The sequence below is a fragment of the Dermacentor andersoni genome, chromosome 2 (assembly GCF_023375885.2).
Source record: "Dermacentor andersoni chromosome 2, qqDerAnde1_hic_scaffold, whole genome shotgun sequence".
In the NCBI taxonomy this organism is placed as follows: Eukaryota; Metazoa; Arthropoda; class Arachnida; order Ixodida; family Ixodidae; genus Dermacentor; species Dermacentor andersoni.
This window is the reverse complement of record NC_092815.1, coordinates 31,170,436-31,187,457: the sequence shown is the minus strand read 5'-3', so window position 1 is coordinate 31,187,457 and position 17,022 is coordinate 31,170,436. Positions and strand designations below refer to the sequence as shown.

Below are 17,022 nucleotides of genomic sequence, written 5' to 3'. Positions count from 1 at the left end.
GTTCGAGAAGTGGATTAATTATTTATTTAAGACTAATGATCCAATTAGGCGGGATTAAAAAGTAATTGTAGTATCTCCAAACGACGGCAAACAACGTTATCTTTGTTCTGTCCAGCTACGTGGCATTTGCATATTTGTAAACTCTGGCTAAAGTTAGCTGGAACGCCTTTATATATATATATATATATATATATATATATATATATATATATATATATATATATATATATATATATATAATCAGTTTTGAATCGCAGTTACGTGTTGAGTGAAGCCGCAACATTGTCTCTCTTTTTTTGTGATAGCGTTACTCGAGTAGCAAGCACTACGTCTCGCTCGGCTTTCCGCATGTTTTTCTGCCGCAGCGCCTACCACTCGTACCACAAGTGCCTGGGCGACCGCTTGGGGAGCGCCTGCGGCGAAGACGCCCGCCAGCACGTCGAGCTGTACGCCGACAAGCTGACCAACCGGCTGCTGTACAACTTCTGCAGAAACTACGAAACGTCGGTGTGCGTGGATGTCGACGCGGGTACGACGCGACTCGCCAGCGCTGCAAGAACCGCGCTGGCATCAGCGGTTCTCGCGTACGTCACCGGCTACCTGTTGTGGTAGCTGCCCGTGGGCGCAGATGCACCTCCGCACGGTGCCGTTATAGTCCGGGCTGTACACTACACGTGGAAGCTATAGAGGTGGCGAACTACACGCGTGCATTCGAGGCACCGCTACCTTGCTCAAGCCGAATTTTCGCGCGCACCTTTCGAATGCTTTGATCTCTAACTGCTGAGTAGCAGGATGTGGGCATGGACAAAAATTTGGACTTCAATTAAGGCCAGCCGACTGTGCGATATGGTAGAGATTTGTGGTTACAGGCTCAAAAGCATGAGGAGTAATGGGAAGGTCAAACAGGAGATACGCTCGTATGGTATGAAGAACTTTATTTAGGTCCTGAGGGATCAGTCTGGGACTGATGCGGGCCGCTCCCACGTCGGGACAGAGAGGAGATACGCCCGTATTAGGTATGAATTATCATGAGAAAAACACGAAATGTATGCAGATGTAAAAATAATAAATCCTTAGGACAAAGAAAGGAAAAAAGAACGAGGGGCACGAGACTCACGCATATATACCGGCATACATAGCTGCTACGCTTGACTGTGATTTAACAATATTTCTCATTACCGACGCTAATTGGAATATACCTTTTAATCCCAATGTGGAACTATATATTTATTCTCACTGGAGTGTTGGGACTAAACGTAAAAATTGAATTTGCTGGTAGAGACGAGAACATTGTTCTCTGCCGCGATTACCTGTAGCAGAACGTCAGCCGTGGATAGCGGCTACATAAAGTGCTGCAGTTAACGGTACGCCTGCGTGCCTCTAGCGTTTATAGTGGCTGCATTGTGCTCACTGATGCCTTTTTATGCATACATTTCATGTTTTCCATTTAAAAGTTTAGCTGGAGGTTTGCACATGTACAGTCGTTGTTCATTTCGATTGAAGTGGGTCTGTTAATCCTTAGCTCTATAGGCTTATACAAGTGCAGTTCATTGTCATGTAGAGGAATGTTCGCGCACCAAGCATATTGTTAAAGTTAGCAGTATAATACGGTGTTTATTTTGCTGCTGTTCACAATATGCAAAGGGTCATGTTGGGTGAAATTCAGTTACGGTCAAGAAACACAAATAATCTAGAATTCAGTAGAGGCTGTCGTGAGTATTCTTCACGATCAATGCTACGCATTTGGATTCCGCGCCTCGAGACAACACAGAGAATCGTATCTATAGCAGCACAACCACAGAAGCGAGAGCATCCTGAGCGGATGTTCGCATAACATAGTGCGCACCGCTGTTGTATTGTACAGACAGTGTAATTCATTTTCTTAATGTTTCCCATGCCAGTAACATGAACTCGTACAATTGCGTTAAAGCTATGCTGTATGATTTGTTGAATTGCTCTGTACTTTTCAAAGATCACGAATTAAAACAGTAAAGTAGAAAATGTGAAGTCTCCCGTCCTTATTTCGCATGCGTCCCTTGCAGTTACCACAATATTGTCGGTGCCAAGACTGAGCACGAAGTCCGCAAGGGTGACGCCGTTTCAAAATGAAGCTTGCAAAGCAGTTTATGCAACTGTTGGTCGCCGACACCAGTGCGGACTGCAACTCTAAGCTTCGCTACGACTGAAACTTTTCTAGGTCCTTCACCCTGCCAAGATATGCTGCCTTTAGTACACGCATATTTTGTACAGGACGCTGTGAATTGCCCCGTGCGCCTTTGCTGCGTGGCTAACATTAGGCCGATTTCACGAGCAGCCGCTGAGCAGTCATCGCGTTCCCGTGCAGCGTACTGTGTCTTCAGGACTTACACGATGACATCTTGAGCAGCCAGGGGATTATGGCGGGAGCACGCTGTTCGTGCTGGAGCCGTAATAAAACAAATGAAATCAACTAGCAGGGCTAAGTGTTTTATCGGAAGGATTCCTGCAGCCCACAATATTGGTCGCGCGGGCTACCAATCAGCGCTGCAACGTGTTGGCGGTACGGCCCGGACGAAATTACAAGTAGCGAAAGATGCGGCAACGAGGCAATCAAGACATATCCAGCACAGAAACACACATGAGCGAAACGCACGACAGTGGCAAATCGCCCCGCGAAAGGAGATGGTCCTTCCCACGAGGCGAGGCCCAGCAAAGGTCGCCCACTCAGACTGCCGCCGCTGATGAGCTTGTCAGTCCTTGTACGAGAACCCAGCGTCAGTTCGGTGCCTCGTCCCTTAGGGAAGGGGTCGCTAACGAAACAAAAACGCGTGATGCGCCTCAATGAGCTGAATGCGACAACCGCACAGGAGATGGTGGAGGGAAAAATAAGAGATAATCACCTCAGTCCTGCCACGACTCCCAGATACCCTCTCGGCGCAGAGGGTCAGCCCTGGGATCCGGTGTGCCAGTGAGCGGGGCCTTCATCGTTAGCTTCAGTTCATCAAGTCGAGCCCTCAGTTTCATGTATTCCTGTGGGTGACCATGAGGCAACTTGAGATTTAGTTAGCGGCAATGCCAGAAGGAATGAAACGGCAGCATGAATTGTGCTTCATTAGGAATAGTCTTTGGATGCCAAAGCGTCATTCAAGAACCATTACTGGCACTCGCACAAAGTATGTCGTAAACAGCACGTCAGCCCACTGAATAATGTGTGCTTGTTAGATAATCTTGTGTCGGCGGTGACAGCTAACGTTTGTATTGTTGCATAAGAAAGGGCCGAAGGTATTGCACACTCGCTGCCATGACGAACAGTGCTGGTGCCTTGCTCATTAAGAGCACTTCGCAAGTTCGCTGCTCACTAGCACAAGTTCGAGGACGATTTCTTCATTAGAAGTTTCGAATCAGACGCTTGGCCAGCTTGCGTATATAGAAAATACGTTCACTGCGTTTTTACCGTAGCTCATTCTGATGGTCGCTACATGTTTGTTTCATGTCAGACGCTATTACGTTGAAATGAGAGAGAAGGCAAAGAAAATGTATTTTATCTAATCACTGCTGTCTACGATGCAAATTTTCAAATTAATCGCTCGGGAGATGGCAATCATAAAAAGAAAATATTGCATCATATTCTAGTCCCTTACAGTCGTTAGTTAGTCATTACTGTCCCTGGCTTGCTGGAATAGACATCAACAGTTTTTTTTTTTCGACTCAAGCTCTGTTCCTTTTCTTTAGCGGTAGAAATTCCCCCGTCTTCCCGCCTCCCTCCCCAAAAAGCTTACATTTCATGTGTATTCATGTGTACATAAACAACCTTTTCAGTTTCTTGGTATTGTACGAAGATTTCAATAAAGTTAGAAACTAGCAAACTGAAATTTACTTTCTCATTGAGTGAATGATTTTTCAAATACCGTTTTAATACGATGATGCGCCATAATCCATGTAAAGAAAAGCTCGACGAACACAATATTTAAAAGTATTTTTTTTCACCAGACATCTCCCGCCATTTAGCAAGCCTTATTGAATCTTTCACTCCCTGTTTATTGCTCACACTTCTAAAGCATCCTCCCCCCACCCCCTACCCCGCTTTCCAAACACACGCACACACAGACACTTGTGGAATGCGACAATGTTTATAGCGAATAGCCGATAAAAGGTCGCAGGCTCCCTCTGCTGCACATCATCTTCTCAATGCAACCATGGCAAACGAGATGGACTAGAGCACTGTTCTAGCACAGCTTACAATGTAGAAAGTTTGCAGAAATATTGTTTCATTTCTTACATAATGAAGCAGACACATGCAGCACTAATTCTTCAAAAGAGCAAAACTTTTGAAGTTATAGATCATTCACAATGTTCAGCGCAAGACCATGGTAGGCCTTCGATGAAATTCTAAACCTGTCTCGCGCACCAGCTGATTCAAATTAATTTAAACACTGCTTTAAACAAGAAGAGCACTGTTAGTTTTTTTAGACATACGAAAGTGCTTAGGACTGGTTTTCTAGAAATCGGTCGTTTAAATGAACCCGACGATATCTAGCCTACTCAAAAATCGGGCTGAGACGGACGACCCATTAGGATTTGCATGAACCAATTTCTGGCTGGCCAAAGTCTCAAATGGAACTTCTGTCGAGGCAAGATGACACAAAGTGCAAACAGAAGACCCTATTGTTCGTTACCAGCTGTAAACCACCGAACTGGCCTGACCACATGTAGATTCACTTTAACGAGCGAGTCGGGCTGCATTAATCTGTTTCGATGAGAGAGACTGATACAGCCAGAACGGCTATCGCTTACGTGAGCGCACACGAGGCCGAAAGGCAAATTTCGCTCAGATTGGACAACACCACCAGCCTTTGATGGGTTCACGTAAGCGCCGTTAATCAAGCTTAGCCTATCAGCGCCAGTTCCGTGTCTTCATCACTATCGTTTGTACTCTGCACAATATGCATTGTCAAGTAAGTTACAAGGAAACTGGCAAGCAAGAAAAAGTTTTATGAAAGGGAAATGATCATTTGTCTGAAAGCACGAAGCCGCAAGAGTGCTAACACGGGTTCCTTTATGGGTGGAAAGCTTCGCAGACACCAGAGTTCACTATTGGGCGGGTAGGTACAGACTTGAGAACATACCGTAAGTAAACAAACCAAAGACCATACTATGTAACGATTCTTTTCTTTTGATTCTGTACTTTTCTTATCATTGACCCCAACGAGTGGTCGATACCGACGCCAACAGAGGCGCTTCGTCCTGCCAGGCAATGACGAAGGGAATAGATAATGAAACATGCAAATTATCTTTAATATAGCCCTTGTTGAGAACTCCAAGCGCGCACGCGGTACATTCTTCCCGTCGGAAGTTCTCCGTGAATAAAGTTAAGTCCATCGCTTGTCTCGTTCTCTTTTTCTCCTGTGTAAGCGTCTGTTCATTGGCTTGAATGAATCAACTTTTCCTTCACAACTCTGGTAACTACTCTTCCCTGCATATGAAGCTTTTTGGAGTGAACAGCGGCTGCCTAAGCTACAGCGAAAGCAACAAATACCTCAGGTAGACGAAGAAAGAACACCGTCAGCGGATGTCAGCGTAAGTGCTTCAAGCATGCTAGCATTTCTTTTCTTTAAAGAAACCTGAACCAGGCACGAAAGTTAGTAAAGAATCTAATAGAGAAAAAGAAAAGTAACGGAAGAGAAATTCTGCGTTGCTGGATATTTGAGAGTGAGTCCTTTTGTAAATGACTCTTGCACTCGATGCCGACATGCGGCGTCTGTCACAAAAGGTGGCGCGCTCAAATTGCGAGCAACTGGAGAAATCAGCTTCCTATTTCGCATTATGTGAGTGAAGTTCCCGTTCACTGTTCACGCAGCAATTTGAGAGGGATCGATAGAAGGAAAAGTAAACACAGGGGAGGTTAACCAGCAACCATTTCAGGTGGGTGGCCTTGTACCGAAAACGGAGGAAGATGATACAAAAGTTGAGAGAAAGGAAAAAAACTAGGAAGAAAGAATTGTAATCAGAGGCGGTCCGTGCGAGCGCTGTCACACAGTCCGTCAAACTGTTATAAAGTCCTACAGAGTGACACGTTCCCCGCATAGCACTCTAATTTTATCACACGCACGTAAAACGTCACAATCTCGTCTCTTGTAAGTATAACGATGCAGTTCTCTTAAGCCACTCATGATGTCGCTGGAGACGCGTGTACGGTAATCTTAATTTCTGAGAGCGGACGACTATTGTCTAGTGTATGAGGAGAGCGTTGCTCTTTGCTCGTTAAAACGAGGACCATCACAAAAGGGGGGTGAGAGTTTCGTTGCACCATCCAAAATTTGAGAAGGCAGCCATTCCTACGCAAAAAAAAAAAAGTATGCATTTGTAAACGCCACTCAAACAGACGAGGTTGGATGGTCCATTGACGTCGCACTGTGCTGGGTGAATGTGAAAGCTGTAAATTGGAATTTAGGGAATTAATGCATGAGTTTGTAAGGTAGGCCAAATTCCGGAAACTAGTCCAATGATACGTCAAGCATAAAAGCAAGGAGCTGCTCCGGATGGCTACGCAGCGGAAGCCATCGTCGCCAGATTGTGCGGGTGCATCCGACAGGTAGTAGATCCCTTTGTACCGCAGTGACTCGGCAACCATTAAAATTTTATATAATGTCATTTGCAAGCTGCAAACTAACAGCTGCTCATCAAGAGGCCGGTGAAACAAACCGAAAGCACATTAAAGTTATACAGATCCAACGGCGATCTCGAAATTAATGTGAAGCGAGGCTTTCGCTAAGCGGTTAATTAGGTGCCATAAATATTTGCTCATTTCATTCCGGCACTTTTAGCGTAAGCTGGCACGCGCGCATCTTCTCTGGCGTACCTGTGCTGCGCAGTGCCACACACATGCGGCGATCATCTAAAAGAGCTCGTTCGCGTTGGCACAATAGGAATGTACGTGCGATTGTGACCTTATGGTTAGAGCATTAAGAAGCTGTGCGGGGAGACCGAGATTTGCTCCTACCATGGGGAAGATAAGCCAATTTTTATTAAGTGTGCCCTATTGCGAAAGACAACAGCAGCGCCCAGCTGTCCTGGTCAGGAAAGTTTGCAAAGAAAGCTTAGCTTTAGTAGGGGTTCGTCTTTGTGCAAAAGTCAAAGTTCTTGATAGGTAGATGTGCACACTTTGGCAAAGCACGCTTTTCGTATGGGCCTTGAACGACAGTAATAGAAAAAGTTCGGTGAAATTTTATTGCCTGCATTTTCTGCGATAGTAGAAACTCAGACTAGTCGTTACACTAACCATGTTATTTTTGCATCTAAGACGCAGCCTAATGAAAGTGCTCTATCTTGCGCGCTTTCCCTCAACCTTCCCGGTAATTGCCCAAAGTAATAATGCCTTGTTGAACTACCCTGTATACAGCACGAATAAACAGCCGGGAAAGACGCATCACAAGTATGTTTCGTCTCTTCTTGTGCCATGTATTCTCGTGCCATTTGATCATGAACGATGTAGGTAGTTTTATTAATGCACAAACGGCTCTGCGTGGAACTCTCCACAAGGATTCTTCGAAAATTGGATTGATAAACATGTACAGTATAAATATCGATCTACCGTCGTGAATTTTTCATAGCGTATAATCCCTAATGCTCTAGGAAGTTTAGCGTTAGCCCTGCAGTAATGCGTGGTCGCCACTCAGAGAGAACAGTACACGAGGATAAGATAATCAAGCTACGACAATTCGTGCCTGAGTTTCCATTGTACGATACTGTTCGCGGTGCTGTAAGACATCATCTATACGAATATATTTAGCCCCTTAGCCCTGAAGTCGTCCTTGATTAGTTATTGTTCTGCGATATTATACCGTGTTGAAATAACTGTTTAATCATGATCTCAGATTAAAAAGAAACAGGTTTCTCCGAATAATTACCTTAGGAGAAGTTGACGCGGAGGAAACGTTGCGACTTCAATAGCTGCACACGTTAGCTTGGTCATGTGTATTACGTCGTCGTCATTTCCATCGGCCAATTTAGTGTGCAGTGTAGGACAAGGTCTCTCTCAGCGATCTTCAGCTATGTTGTGCCAGCTGACCCCGCATTTTGCCTGCACATTTCCTCATTACATCCACGGTGTGAGAATATTATGAGAGGTGTGCGAATGGCGGTGCCTCGCCGTGTTGATAGCGCGTCGACAACTTGCGTGCGTTTTGGCTATCCGCCCAGGGGCGGCGTTATATGGTTTGGGGCCTTAGTCATGACAAGTTGAGAGTCATTGGTGAGGAAATGTATAGCAGCATAGGGAGTGACCATAAACGTATCATTCTGAAAATGGGATATGTAGTTGGGAAAGAGAGCAAGGAGTGCAAAATGGCCAGTCCCAATTTGAACGCTGAACAAATAACAAATATAATCACTAGAGCCGAGGAAGGACTTGGCAAATTGCCAAATAAAGAGTGGGAATATAGTGAGATTCTATGTGTAATAACGGCAGAAATATCGAAAGAGAAACAACATGTTCATTGGAAAGGAAAGAAGAAACCGAAAAGCTGGTGGAACAGGGAGATACGAGAACCGATCGCCGAACGACAGAAAGCATCCCGAGAGCACAGGCAGGCAAAGAAGGCGCAGTTGCCGCAGGATGAAGTTGCCAGTAAATGGGAAATATACCGGGAGAAAAAGTATATGGTCCAAATAAAATAAAATTAAATTATGGGGTTTTACGTGCCAAAACCACTTTCTGATTATGAGGCACGCCGTAGTGGAGGACTCCGGAAATTCGGACCACCTGGGGTGCTTTAACGTGCACATAAATCTAAGCACACGGGTGTTTTCGCATTTCGCCCTCATCGAAATGCGGCCGCCGTGGCCGGGATTCGATCCCGCGACCTCGTGCTCAGCAGCCCAACACCATAGCAACTGAGCAACCACGGCGGGTTATGGTCCAAATACTGGTGCAAGCGAAGATAAAAGGTGAAAGTGAACGTTAGTTGTCAGAAATACGTGAGAAAAAGAAGGCCATACCTAGAATATTTTGCAACCACATAAAATTATTCGGCAGGAAGTCAACGACAATACAACATATTCAAGACGACCATGGAAACAGACTGGAAGAAAAAGCGGCAATAAATTACGTCCGAAAAATAACAGCCGAGTCTTTCCAAGGCAATGACGAGGTTGTACTTGAAGAAAAAAAGAGCATGAAAGAGACCAAGGTGGAAAAGGAGCTGGTGCTGACAAATTTCAATTGGAAGAAAGCCGAAGAGAAAATTCCTAAGCGCGCAGCCACAAGGCTAGACGGGTTTCCGTTAGGCTGATTAATGAACTAGGACCAAAAAGTAAGGAAGCTCTGGTGAAAGCAGTGGAAAAAACTTTAAAAGATAGACGAATACCACACAATTGGCGACAAAGTAGAATGAATTTAATTTATAAAGGTAAAGGGGAGAAATAAATCACTCGTATTGACCGTTGATCATTACATCGGTAATATACAGGCTAGCAATGCAGGCAATCAAATTAAAGCTTAAAGCATGGGCAGAGAATAATGGCATTTTGGGAGAACTTCAGAATGGCTTCAGAATAGGTAGGCGTTTAGACGATAACTTATTTGTTCTTGCTCAGTGTATTGAAATATCAAAAGTAGGAAGCAGTCCGTTATGTGTGGCCTTATTAGACATTGCAGGAGCGTATGACAACGTAGCCCGCAACATTTTGTGAAATATTCTGGAAGGGGAAGGTTTAGGTGACGATTGTCTACAGCTTTTGAGAGAGATTTACCTATAAAATACAGTTTGCGTTGAATGGGAAGGGATGAGGAGCTAGGAGAAAGTTGATATCAACAAGGGACTGAGGCAGGGGTGCCCTTTATCTTCACTGCTGTTTATGGTGTACATGGTGAGGAGGGTGAGGGCACTAGAAGGAAGTAATATCGGGTTTAATCTCTCATTCAAACAGGCGGGTACAGTATTAGATCAGCAGCTTCCAGGTTTATTTTATGCAGACGAAATGGTGTTGCAAGATAATAAGCAAAGCGATTTGCAACGTCTAGCTAATATGTGTGGGCAGGAAGGCAACAATCTAGGTTTGAAATTTAGTGTTAGAAAATCAAGTGTTATGGTATTCAATGAAAACAGTGAACCGTCAGTGGCAATACAGGGCCAGGTAATACCTCGGGTAACAGAATATAAATACCTTGGTATATGGATAAACGAAGGCATTAGATGTATGGAAACACAGGAATAAACTATAGTGAAGGGGAAGAAAATGCATCCATAATGAAGCACAGAGCGCTATGGGGATACAATAGGTACGAGGTGCTCCGAGGTATGTGGAAAGGTGTAGTGTTTCCAGGACTTACTTTTGGAAAGGCGGTTGTTTGCTTTAAATCAGGGGTACAGTCAGGACTCGATAGGAACCAAAGGTCAGTGGGACGCATTGCATTGGGCGCTGACGGGAAGACTACAAATGAAGTTGTGCAGGGTGTTTAGGCTGGACAAGTTTTGAAGTGAGGGAAGCTCACAGTAAAATTGAGTATGAAGAACGACTAAGGAATATGGAAGAAAGTGAATGGGCTGGGAGAGTGTTGAGGTACATGTACAGGAAAAACTTTGATTCACAGTGGAGGAAGAGAACTAGAATGCTTACCAGCAGGTATGCGGCATGTAGTGTGGGCAACACAGCAACAAAGAACGCAAAGCGGAAAGTCAGAGAGGCTGAAATAATCTCATGGGTGGCGGCAATGGAAAAGAAACCTGCCATACGTAGCTACTTAACAGGAAAAAACGAAATCAGGAAAGAAAAAATTTATGATAACTCAAAGGGAAGCTCATTACTTTTCGAAGCGAGACCGGCATGCCTTAGAACACGCACCTATAAAGCGAGATATAACAGGGAAGAAGCATGTGATTGCTGCAGTAAAGCTGCGAAACTATGGAGCATGTTTTATTAGAATGTGAAGACGCCTGCCCAGCGGTCGATTTAGGCACTACTGGCCTCCTTGAAGCGCTTGGGTTCAGCGAGAGCAGTGGAAAAGTATGCGCTTGATTTTATACTTTTGGTTTAAAGGATAAAGTAAAGTGCTGGTCATAACTTGGCAGCGCCTACCTATGCGCTCCGACCTACTTTGTGTTATTTTGTACATTTCATCGTGACGATATAGGTGCTCTGTGATTATTTCGCCTAGATAAACGCACCCATTCAAAGATTCTACAATTTGAATGTAAATAAAAATTTTTTTTCTCTTGTTAGGCTGTTGGACGCTATCTTTGCCTTCTGCATATTACTCTTCAAGCCTACTTTTTCTATAGAAATTTATATATCAATCTTCAACTTGACGTCATCATCAATAACAACAACCACAACCTAATTAATTTCACTGCATTATTCAGCTTATACTTAAGATATAAAATTATTCTTGCCATGCGTCATTCGAAAAAACGCCATACCTTTAATTATTATTTCTTGTCGCCCTCTGGTTCTCTGCTACCCTCCATCATGTTTCCTTTGGTTGCCCGCTCATTCAGTTGCTCTAATAACAAGACAAGCCGTCTGTTCTGTGCTTCAGAAGCGACGAAGAATGTAGCGCACCCTATACTTTGCATTGTTGGGGAGTGTACGAAATTTACGAACGTCGTTTTAATACAATCGCCTAGATTTTGCTGAACCTGCACAGCGCAAGCAGTTAGCGCTATGCAGGTGACGCTACTGTGCTACTGCTTTTCGTAGTGGTTTCTGTACCGAGGCCGAACCATCATTTCACAGCGCGCCTCGCTACAATTAAATACGATGCCATTTTAATGTACTTTTGTAATACAGTCAGCGTTTCCTTCCAGTAGTTCAAAAATATTAAACCTGCACTTGATGCTTCCACTTATACAGAAATCTAGAAGAAATGTCGCATAAAGAATGCGTTTTTGTTTTTCAGAACCGCAGTTCTGAGTTTTCTGATGGGCGGCAATCAAAACAAAGGGAAAAAAAAGAACAATACGTCTAGAAGGGTTCACCGGCTTACTGCAGAGTGAAATCGTCGAGCACGGTCTATATGAAAGGAAATGGACTCCTTCCAATCTCTTATGAAGACAGACGGAGAGAGAATTCAGCGGCAAAACTTAACCACGACGTCGCGGTTTCCTTCCGGCTGCAATTTGAACAGGAAGAATAGTTCCTTTTTTTTTCAGGTGTTGCTGATTTAGACGCAACATGCCAGGAAAAATGAAAATGGCTGACGTAACCAGGAGCTGAAGACAAACTGTAGGAAGAGCACACAGACCAAATCACGTGCTCCCTCAATGTTGTCCTGCTCCTGCGTGAAGATCGCTAACCTTTTTGCCTCTTGTGTTTTAATCACGGGAAGGACAGCAGCAGCGGCAGGGTCAAGACGTCGTAAAATGTACCAGGGTGCGCTGGAAACTCACATTTGTCTCTAAAGTGATCACACCTTTTTCTGTCTTTTTTTTCTGCAGGCGGCCACTGCTGCATACATTGAAATATTTCCATACCCAGCGAGTGCTTTTAGCCGAATGTTTGAATGAATATAAAGTGGCTGGTGTTAAGTAGGACAACGAAATGAGTCTCCATACGTAGGGACATAAAATTGAGTGGTTCTTCGACGCAAGAACGCTCGGTTTCTTTTTGTTTCATGCCTGGCAGCGTCTCTTTTGTCGCACGATGGCTATACCACGTCCGTGTATGGAAAACGAAGACGAGGACAAATCGAAGCGAGAACAAAATTGACAATATGATACTTGGCAAGCAACGGCTCAAAATTGCAAATTTGATTTGGCCTAGGTGTTCGAATAATTTCTACACCCGTATTACTAAAAAAAGTTGCAACGCTTGAGCTGTTCGTAAGAGGAGATGCCAGCGCGATCGTGATGATAGACTTAATTTTGGTGAAGGCGGCCGCCTAACATCAAAGAGAAGGTGCGAAAGGAAAGCTTTGTGAATTGGACCCCGGGATTATTGAACAAGATATTCTAAAGATGTGGGCTTCAAGTATCGGATCTAAAACGCATTATGTTCTTTTCCGGTTTTCTATAAGCAGAAAAAGAAGCGTGAAGACGAAATGGGACAAAAGAAGATTCGATTGTTCTTTTTTTTTTCATACACGCACTACTCATCAGAAGCACGCCATTCTTGGTCGCTTGCCAATAAAGGGAAACTTCACCCTTGTCTACCTTGCAACGACCATTTGAAGCAGGCGGTGGGATAAAAGCATGGGTCCTTCTCAGGACAGGCGGCACCTTGTAGTCGTAGCGAGCCGACATACTTGAACAAATACAATATAATATGTTTCGAGACGTTCAGCAGTGAATGCGTGTTCGAAAATTCTAACATGCGTACACACCACAAATTTGGTAGAGAGGAGAGTGGCTGACAACGTAGTGTAAGGGATGGTGGGTACGTCTAAGCAGCATTAAGATATGACAGCTAGGAGCTCGACAGCTGCGCTTAAGATTAAGAAGAAATTTGAACCCCTCCCCCCATTCAAGTACACAAAAAATGCGCCGTTCTTATTAGGCAGCTGTGGAAACGAGTTTAATGAAATTGAGTATATTGAAAAAAAAGGGTTAAATTTTAACGGATGTTTAATCAGTATTGCAGATCTAGGCGCCGAATTTCTGCCTACAAAAAACAAATTAATATGAAAGAATCTAGCAAAAGTGAGGTGCTAGTTCCGGCGCGTCACCTAATTCGCGTTTAATGAATGAATTCGGAGGTTTTACGTGACGAAACCATGGTTTCATTATGAGGCACGTCGTAGTGGGGCTCCGGTTTAATTTTGACCACAAGGAGATTTTTACTGTGCCCCCAATGCGCGGAACACGGTCCTTTCTGCATTTCGTTCCCATCGATATGCGGCCGCCGCGGCCAGGATTTGATTCCATGACCTCGTGCTTAGCAGCGCAACACCATAGCCGCTAAGCCACCGCCGCAGATAAATTGATAGTATCAACTAAGTTTGCAAAGGTCCCAATCCCGGCATAGTCATATAGTGTAGTGGTAACGTTGGTATCTTAACCATCACTTTGTTACGGTGGTGTTCAACAATGTATGCTTGAAGTTGTTTAGATTTCTTTCTTTTTCAAGCACTTCAAGCACGTCTTAAGCAATTCTCCACGTAACACGTACTTGAATAGGGAAATGAGCGTACTAAAGGTTCCTCTTAAGAATGAGTGCACGAAAGCCGCAGGCTCGCTTACGGGGTGGTCAGGGCGGTAAATGTTGACCCTCTCCCACGGGTCGTTCTCGAGGTCATACATGCAGGGTCCCATAGATGGGTGACAGTATTGTCCTCCCTGTACCATAATTTCAGTCAGCACTGCATCCGGTAGCTCCTTTGGTGTCTCTAAGGTCTTTCCGTGGAAGCAGGACAACACCTGCACGTGAAAGCGCGGGTGCAGTAAAGTCAAGACGCAAGCCTTTGCAGTAGCCACTCAGATTGTTCTGCTATTCAGGACTCCGGGACTAACTGTAGTGGTTGCTTTATGCAAGAACTACTACATACTAAAACACGCCGTGTGATCTCTGTTTGTGGAAACATCCTTGTCAGAAATATTCTATGCGAGGTAGTGCAATTCTCTCACATCAACTTGGCGAGATAAATAATTAGTAGTGTTTCACACACTAACTCTGCAATTAGTCATGTTAGGGTGCGTGTCCCATGTACGGAATGAAAACGAGCGATGATGGAGTCCTAGTTAGAAAAACTTCAGTGCTTGGCAGAAACTTTTAGAAAGAAGTCCCCAGGCCCTATGGAGAAATACCTTATTTAATAACGTACTCTAAAGATTTAGGCACACGCCTGAAAGCAGAAACACGTTCGCTTAAAGGGGAGTCATGCTCTCGGTGAATAACTTGTCAGCATACTTTAGCAAATAATTTCTGAGTGTGTTTCGAAGAAAATGAATGTACGCATGGTTATGTCTGGAGTTTTAGACGCTTTGGCTATTTATGTAGTAGATTAATTAAAAACCCCAAGCCTTCCTGAATAATTCGGGGGGCAAGAAAATGCCTCTCTCTACCTCAACTATATCGACAAAACGTTTAATGGTTTCTAAAAATCACTAATTGGAGAACTAGCAAGTGATCTTTCTTGTCATGTTACTGTTTTAGTGATTATGAGCATAGTCGGAATTTGCGTGAGCACACCACATTGGTCGTGTTCTTGCACTCCTAAAGGAGGTTTTGGCCGCGAAACCTTTACAATGGCACGAGGAATGCGCTTCCCTTATTTGACAGCTTCGTGGTTCGACGCTCACTTAACAACGGCCGATTGTTAACGTCAATGACGAGCTCGTATGTACATGATGTCCAAAACAAGAAAGAATGGCGGCAGAACTTGGAGGTCTCCCATGATGATGCCATGAAGGCGCCATGAAGGCGCCACGAAGCGTCCCGATAATGCATGAACTACATCTTGAAGGTCTCAAGTAAAAGTGCTCCTCAGAGCCGTTGTAATTGCTTCGTTGTTGAAGGGACGGAGAGGCGGGGCAGTGGTCAATCGCAGTTCCTGGTACCGAAAGGCAGACGTACGAAGCGCAAACAGTGTGTTCGTATTGTCCTGTTTCTTCTTCTTTAGTCTTTGTTTTGCAAGACTACACTAGCCACACCATGAATACCTGCCGACTTGCTCAGCTTTCTGTGGTTGTATGAGTTCGCGCATTTGCAGTGATACCGGACTCCGTGGAGACTACTTCCTATTTCCCGATATATACCCCTATACCGCCCTCTGAAGTTCCCAAACAGCGGGCGCTTTTCCTATATAAGGAACTCCTCCTCATCGAAGGTGTGGCGTACCTGAGCCGCGAGGCAAGCCTGCCTCGCTTCGTGAAGCGTGTTCCAGTGGTCGGGAGCCAAGCCACCGACTGGGTCGTACCATTCGTAGTTGGGGAACACCGTGTTGTTGTGGTCCTCCATGATCTTGAAGCGCTCGCCGCGTATGGCCGACTGACCCCACACCGGGTCGATGTTGTAAAGCACCTCCTTACGAGGCCACGGCGCTCCCAGCGTCAGCGACTGCCACTGGTTTACGCCATCGATTTGGGGCACGTTCTTCATATTGCCTCCTGCAGATTGACAGCGCAAACGTTATTACATGGCTGTGGGACTAAACTCACGGCTCAGAAGCAAAAGTAAGACGCTGAAAATCCAGGTGAAAAGCTAAAGAAAGCTTTGTAGAGCCATGCATCTTGGTTAGACCCTAGTTTTGTTGTATGTGACCTCAACCGCATTCGCTTGACGTCACAAGCTTGCCTACCCGCCGCTGCGTAAAATGTAGGCAGCCAGTCGGTGATGTGGAAGAGCTGCTTGGTGGCCTTTGCGCGTGTGGCCAGCCGGGGCGTCCAGAGGAAGCCCGGGCCTCGCACGCCGCCTTCGGCCACAGTGCCCTTGGAACCGCGCAGGGGCCAATTGGGCGACGTGTTGCGCGAAAATCCCACGGGCGCCCCACCGTTGTCCGTTGAGAAGGCGATCACCGTGTTGTTCAGCAGGCCGCCCTTGTAGAGTGCTTCCACGATGGCACCCACCGCGTTGTCCAGCTCGGCCAAGCTTCCTGCGTTGAGTGCGTGAAGTAACAGATCGCTGAAAATCCCCAGCGCCTGTCATGTCCACTTACGTCTTACAGGAGGGCTCCTGCTCCGCGTTGGTTTAGTATTGTGCATGTAATACCCTACCTTCCATTGAGGACTGCAGGTGTGGAATAGCGAAAGGAGGAAGTGAATTCGGATGTAGGTGAACGCAGCGAGGCGTCTCAGGTCATTGTTTTTTCCCATCAGCCACTATGCCTTAACCATTCTTAGCTGTTATTTGTTCAGGAATACGTCTGCGACGCGCACGTTTTGTAAAAACATTGGGTTAGATTATGCTGAACTGTTTATATAAAGCCTGTCGGGGCACATTATTTTATTTTGTATTGCAAAGTTAAATATCCCGGACGGAACTCAAACGAAAAATCACCTGCGGTAGATATATCACAATTATAATCCTTGAGCTGGATTGCCCAAGCAGGCGGATACTATTTGTTCGATAAATCAAAATGCATAATTGATGAATTAACAAAATATCTAATGA

The 17,022-nt window shown here is 44.9% G+C and overlaps 2 protein-coding genes across 3 annotated transcripts in view; one reads left to right on the top strand and one right to left on the bottom strand.

Annotated features, from left to right (window-relative positions):
* The window catches only part of LOC126542484 (uncharacterized), a 70,352-nt gene extending 68,351 nt beyond the window's left edge, over positions 1–2,001 (top strand). For both annotated transcript variants that reach the window (XM_050189570.3, XM_055077283.2), the window contains one exon: positions 366–2,001. In XM_050189570.3, the coding sequence (XP_050045527.1) occupies positions 366–612 (247 nt within the window). In that variant the 3' untranslated portion in view covers positions 613–2,001. The remainder of the gene's footprint in view (positions 1–365) is intronic.
* Positions 919–16,632, bottom strand: LOC129387821 (arylsulfatase B-like). The gene is made up of 5 exons (XM_072286117.1): positions 16,626–16,632; positions 16,211–16,504; positions 15,751–16,019; positions 14,154–14,330; positions 919–3,009 (listed from the first exon to the last, which is right to left on the bottom strand). The coding sequence occupies exons 1-5, from the start codon at positions 16,630–16,632 to the stop codon at positions 2,881–2,883; spliced, it is 876 nt and encodes a 291-aa protein (XP_072142218.1). The 3' UTR covers positions 919–2,880.
* Between the last annotated feature and the right edge of the window lie 390 nt (positions 16,633–17,022).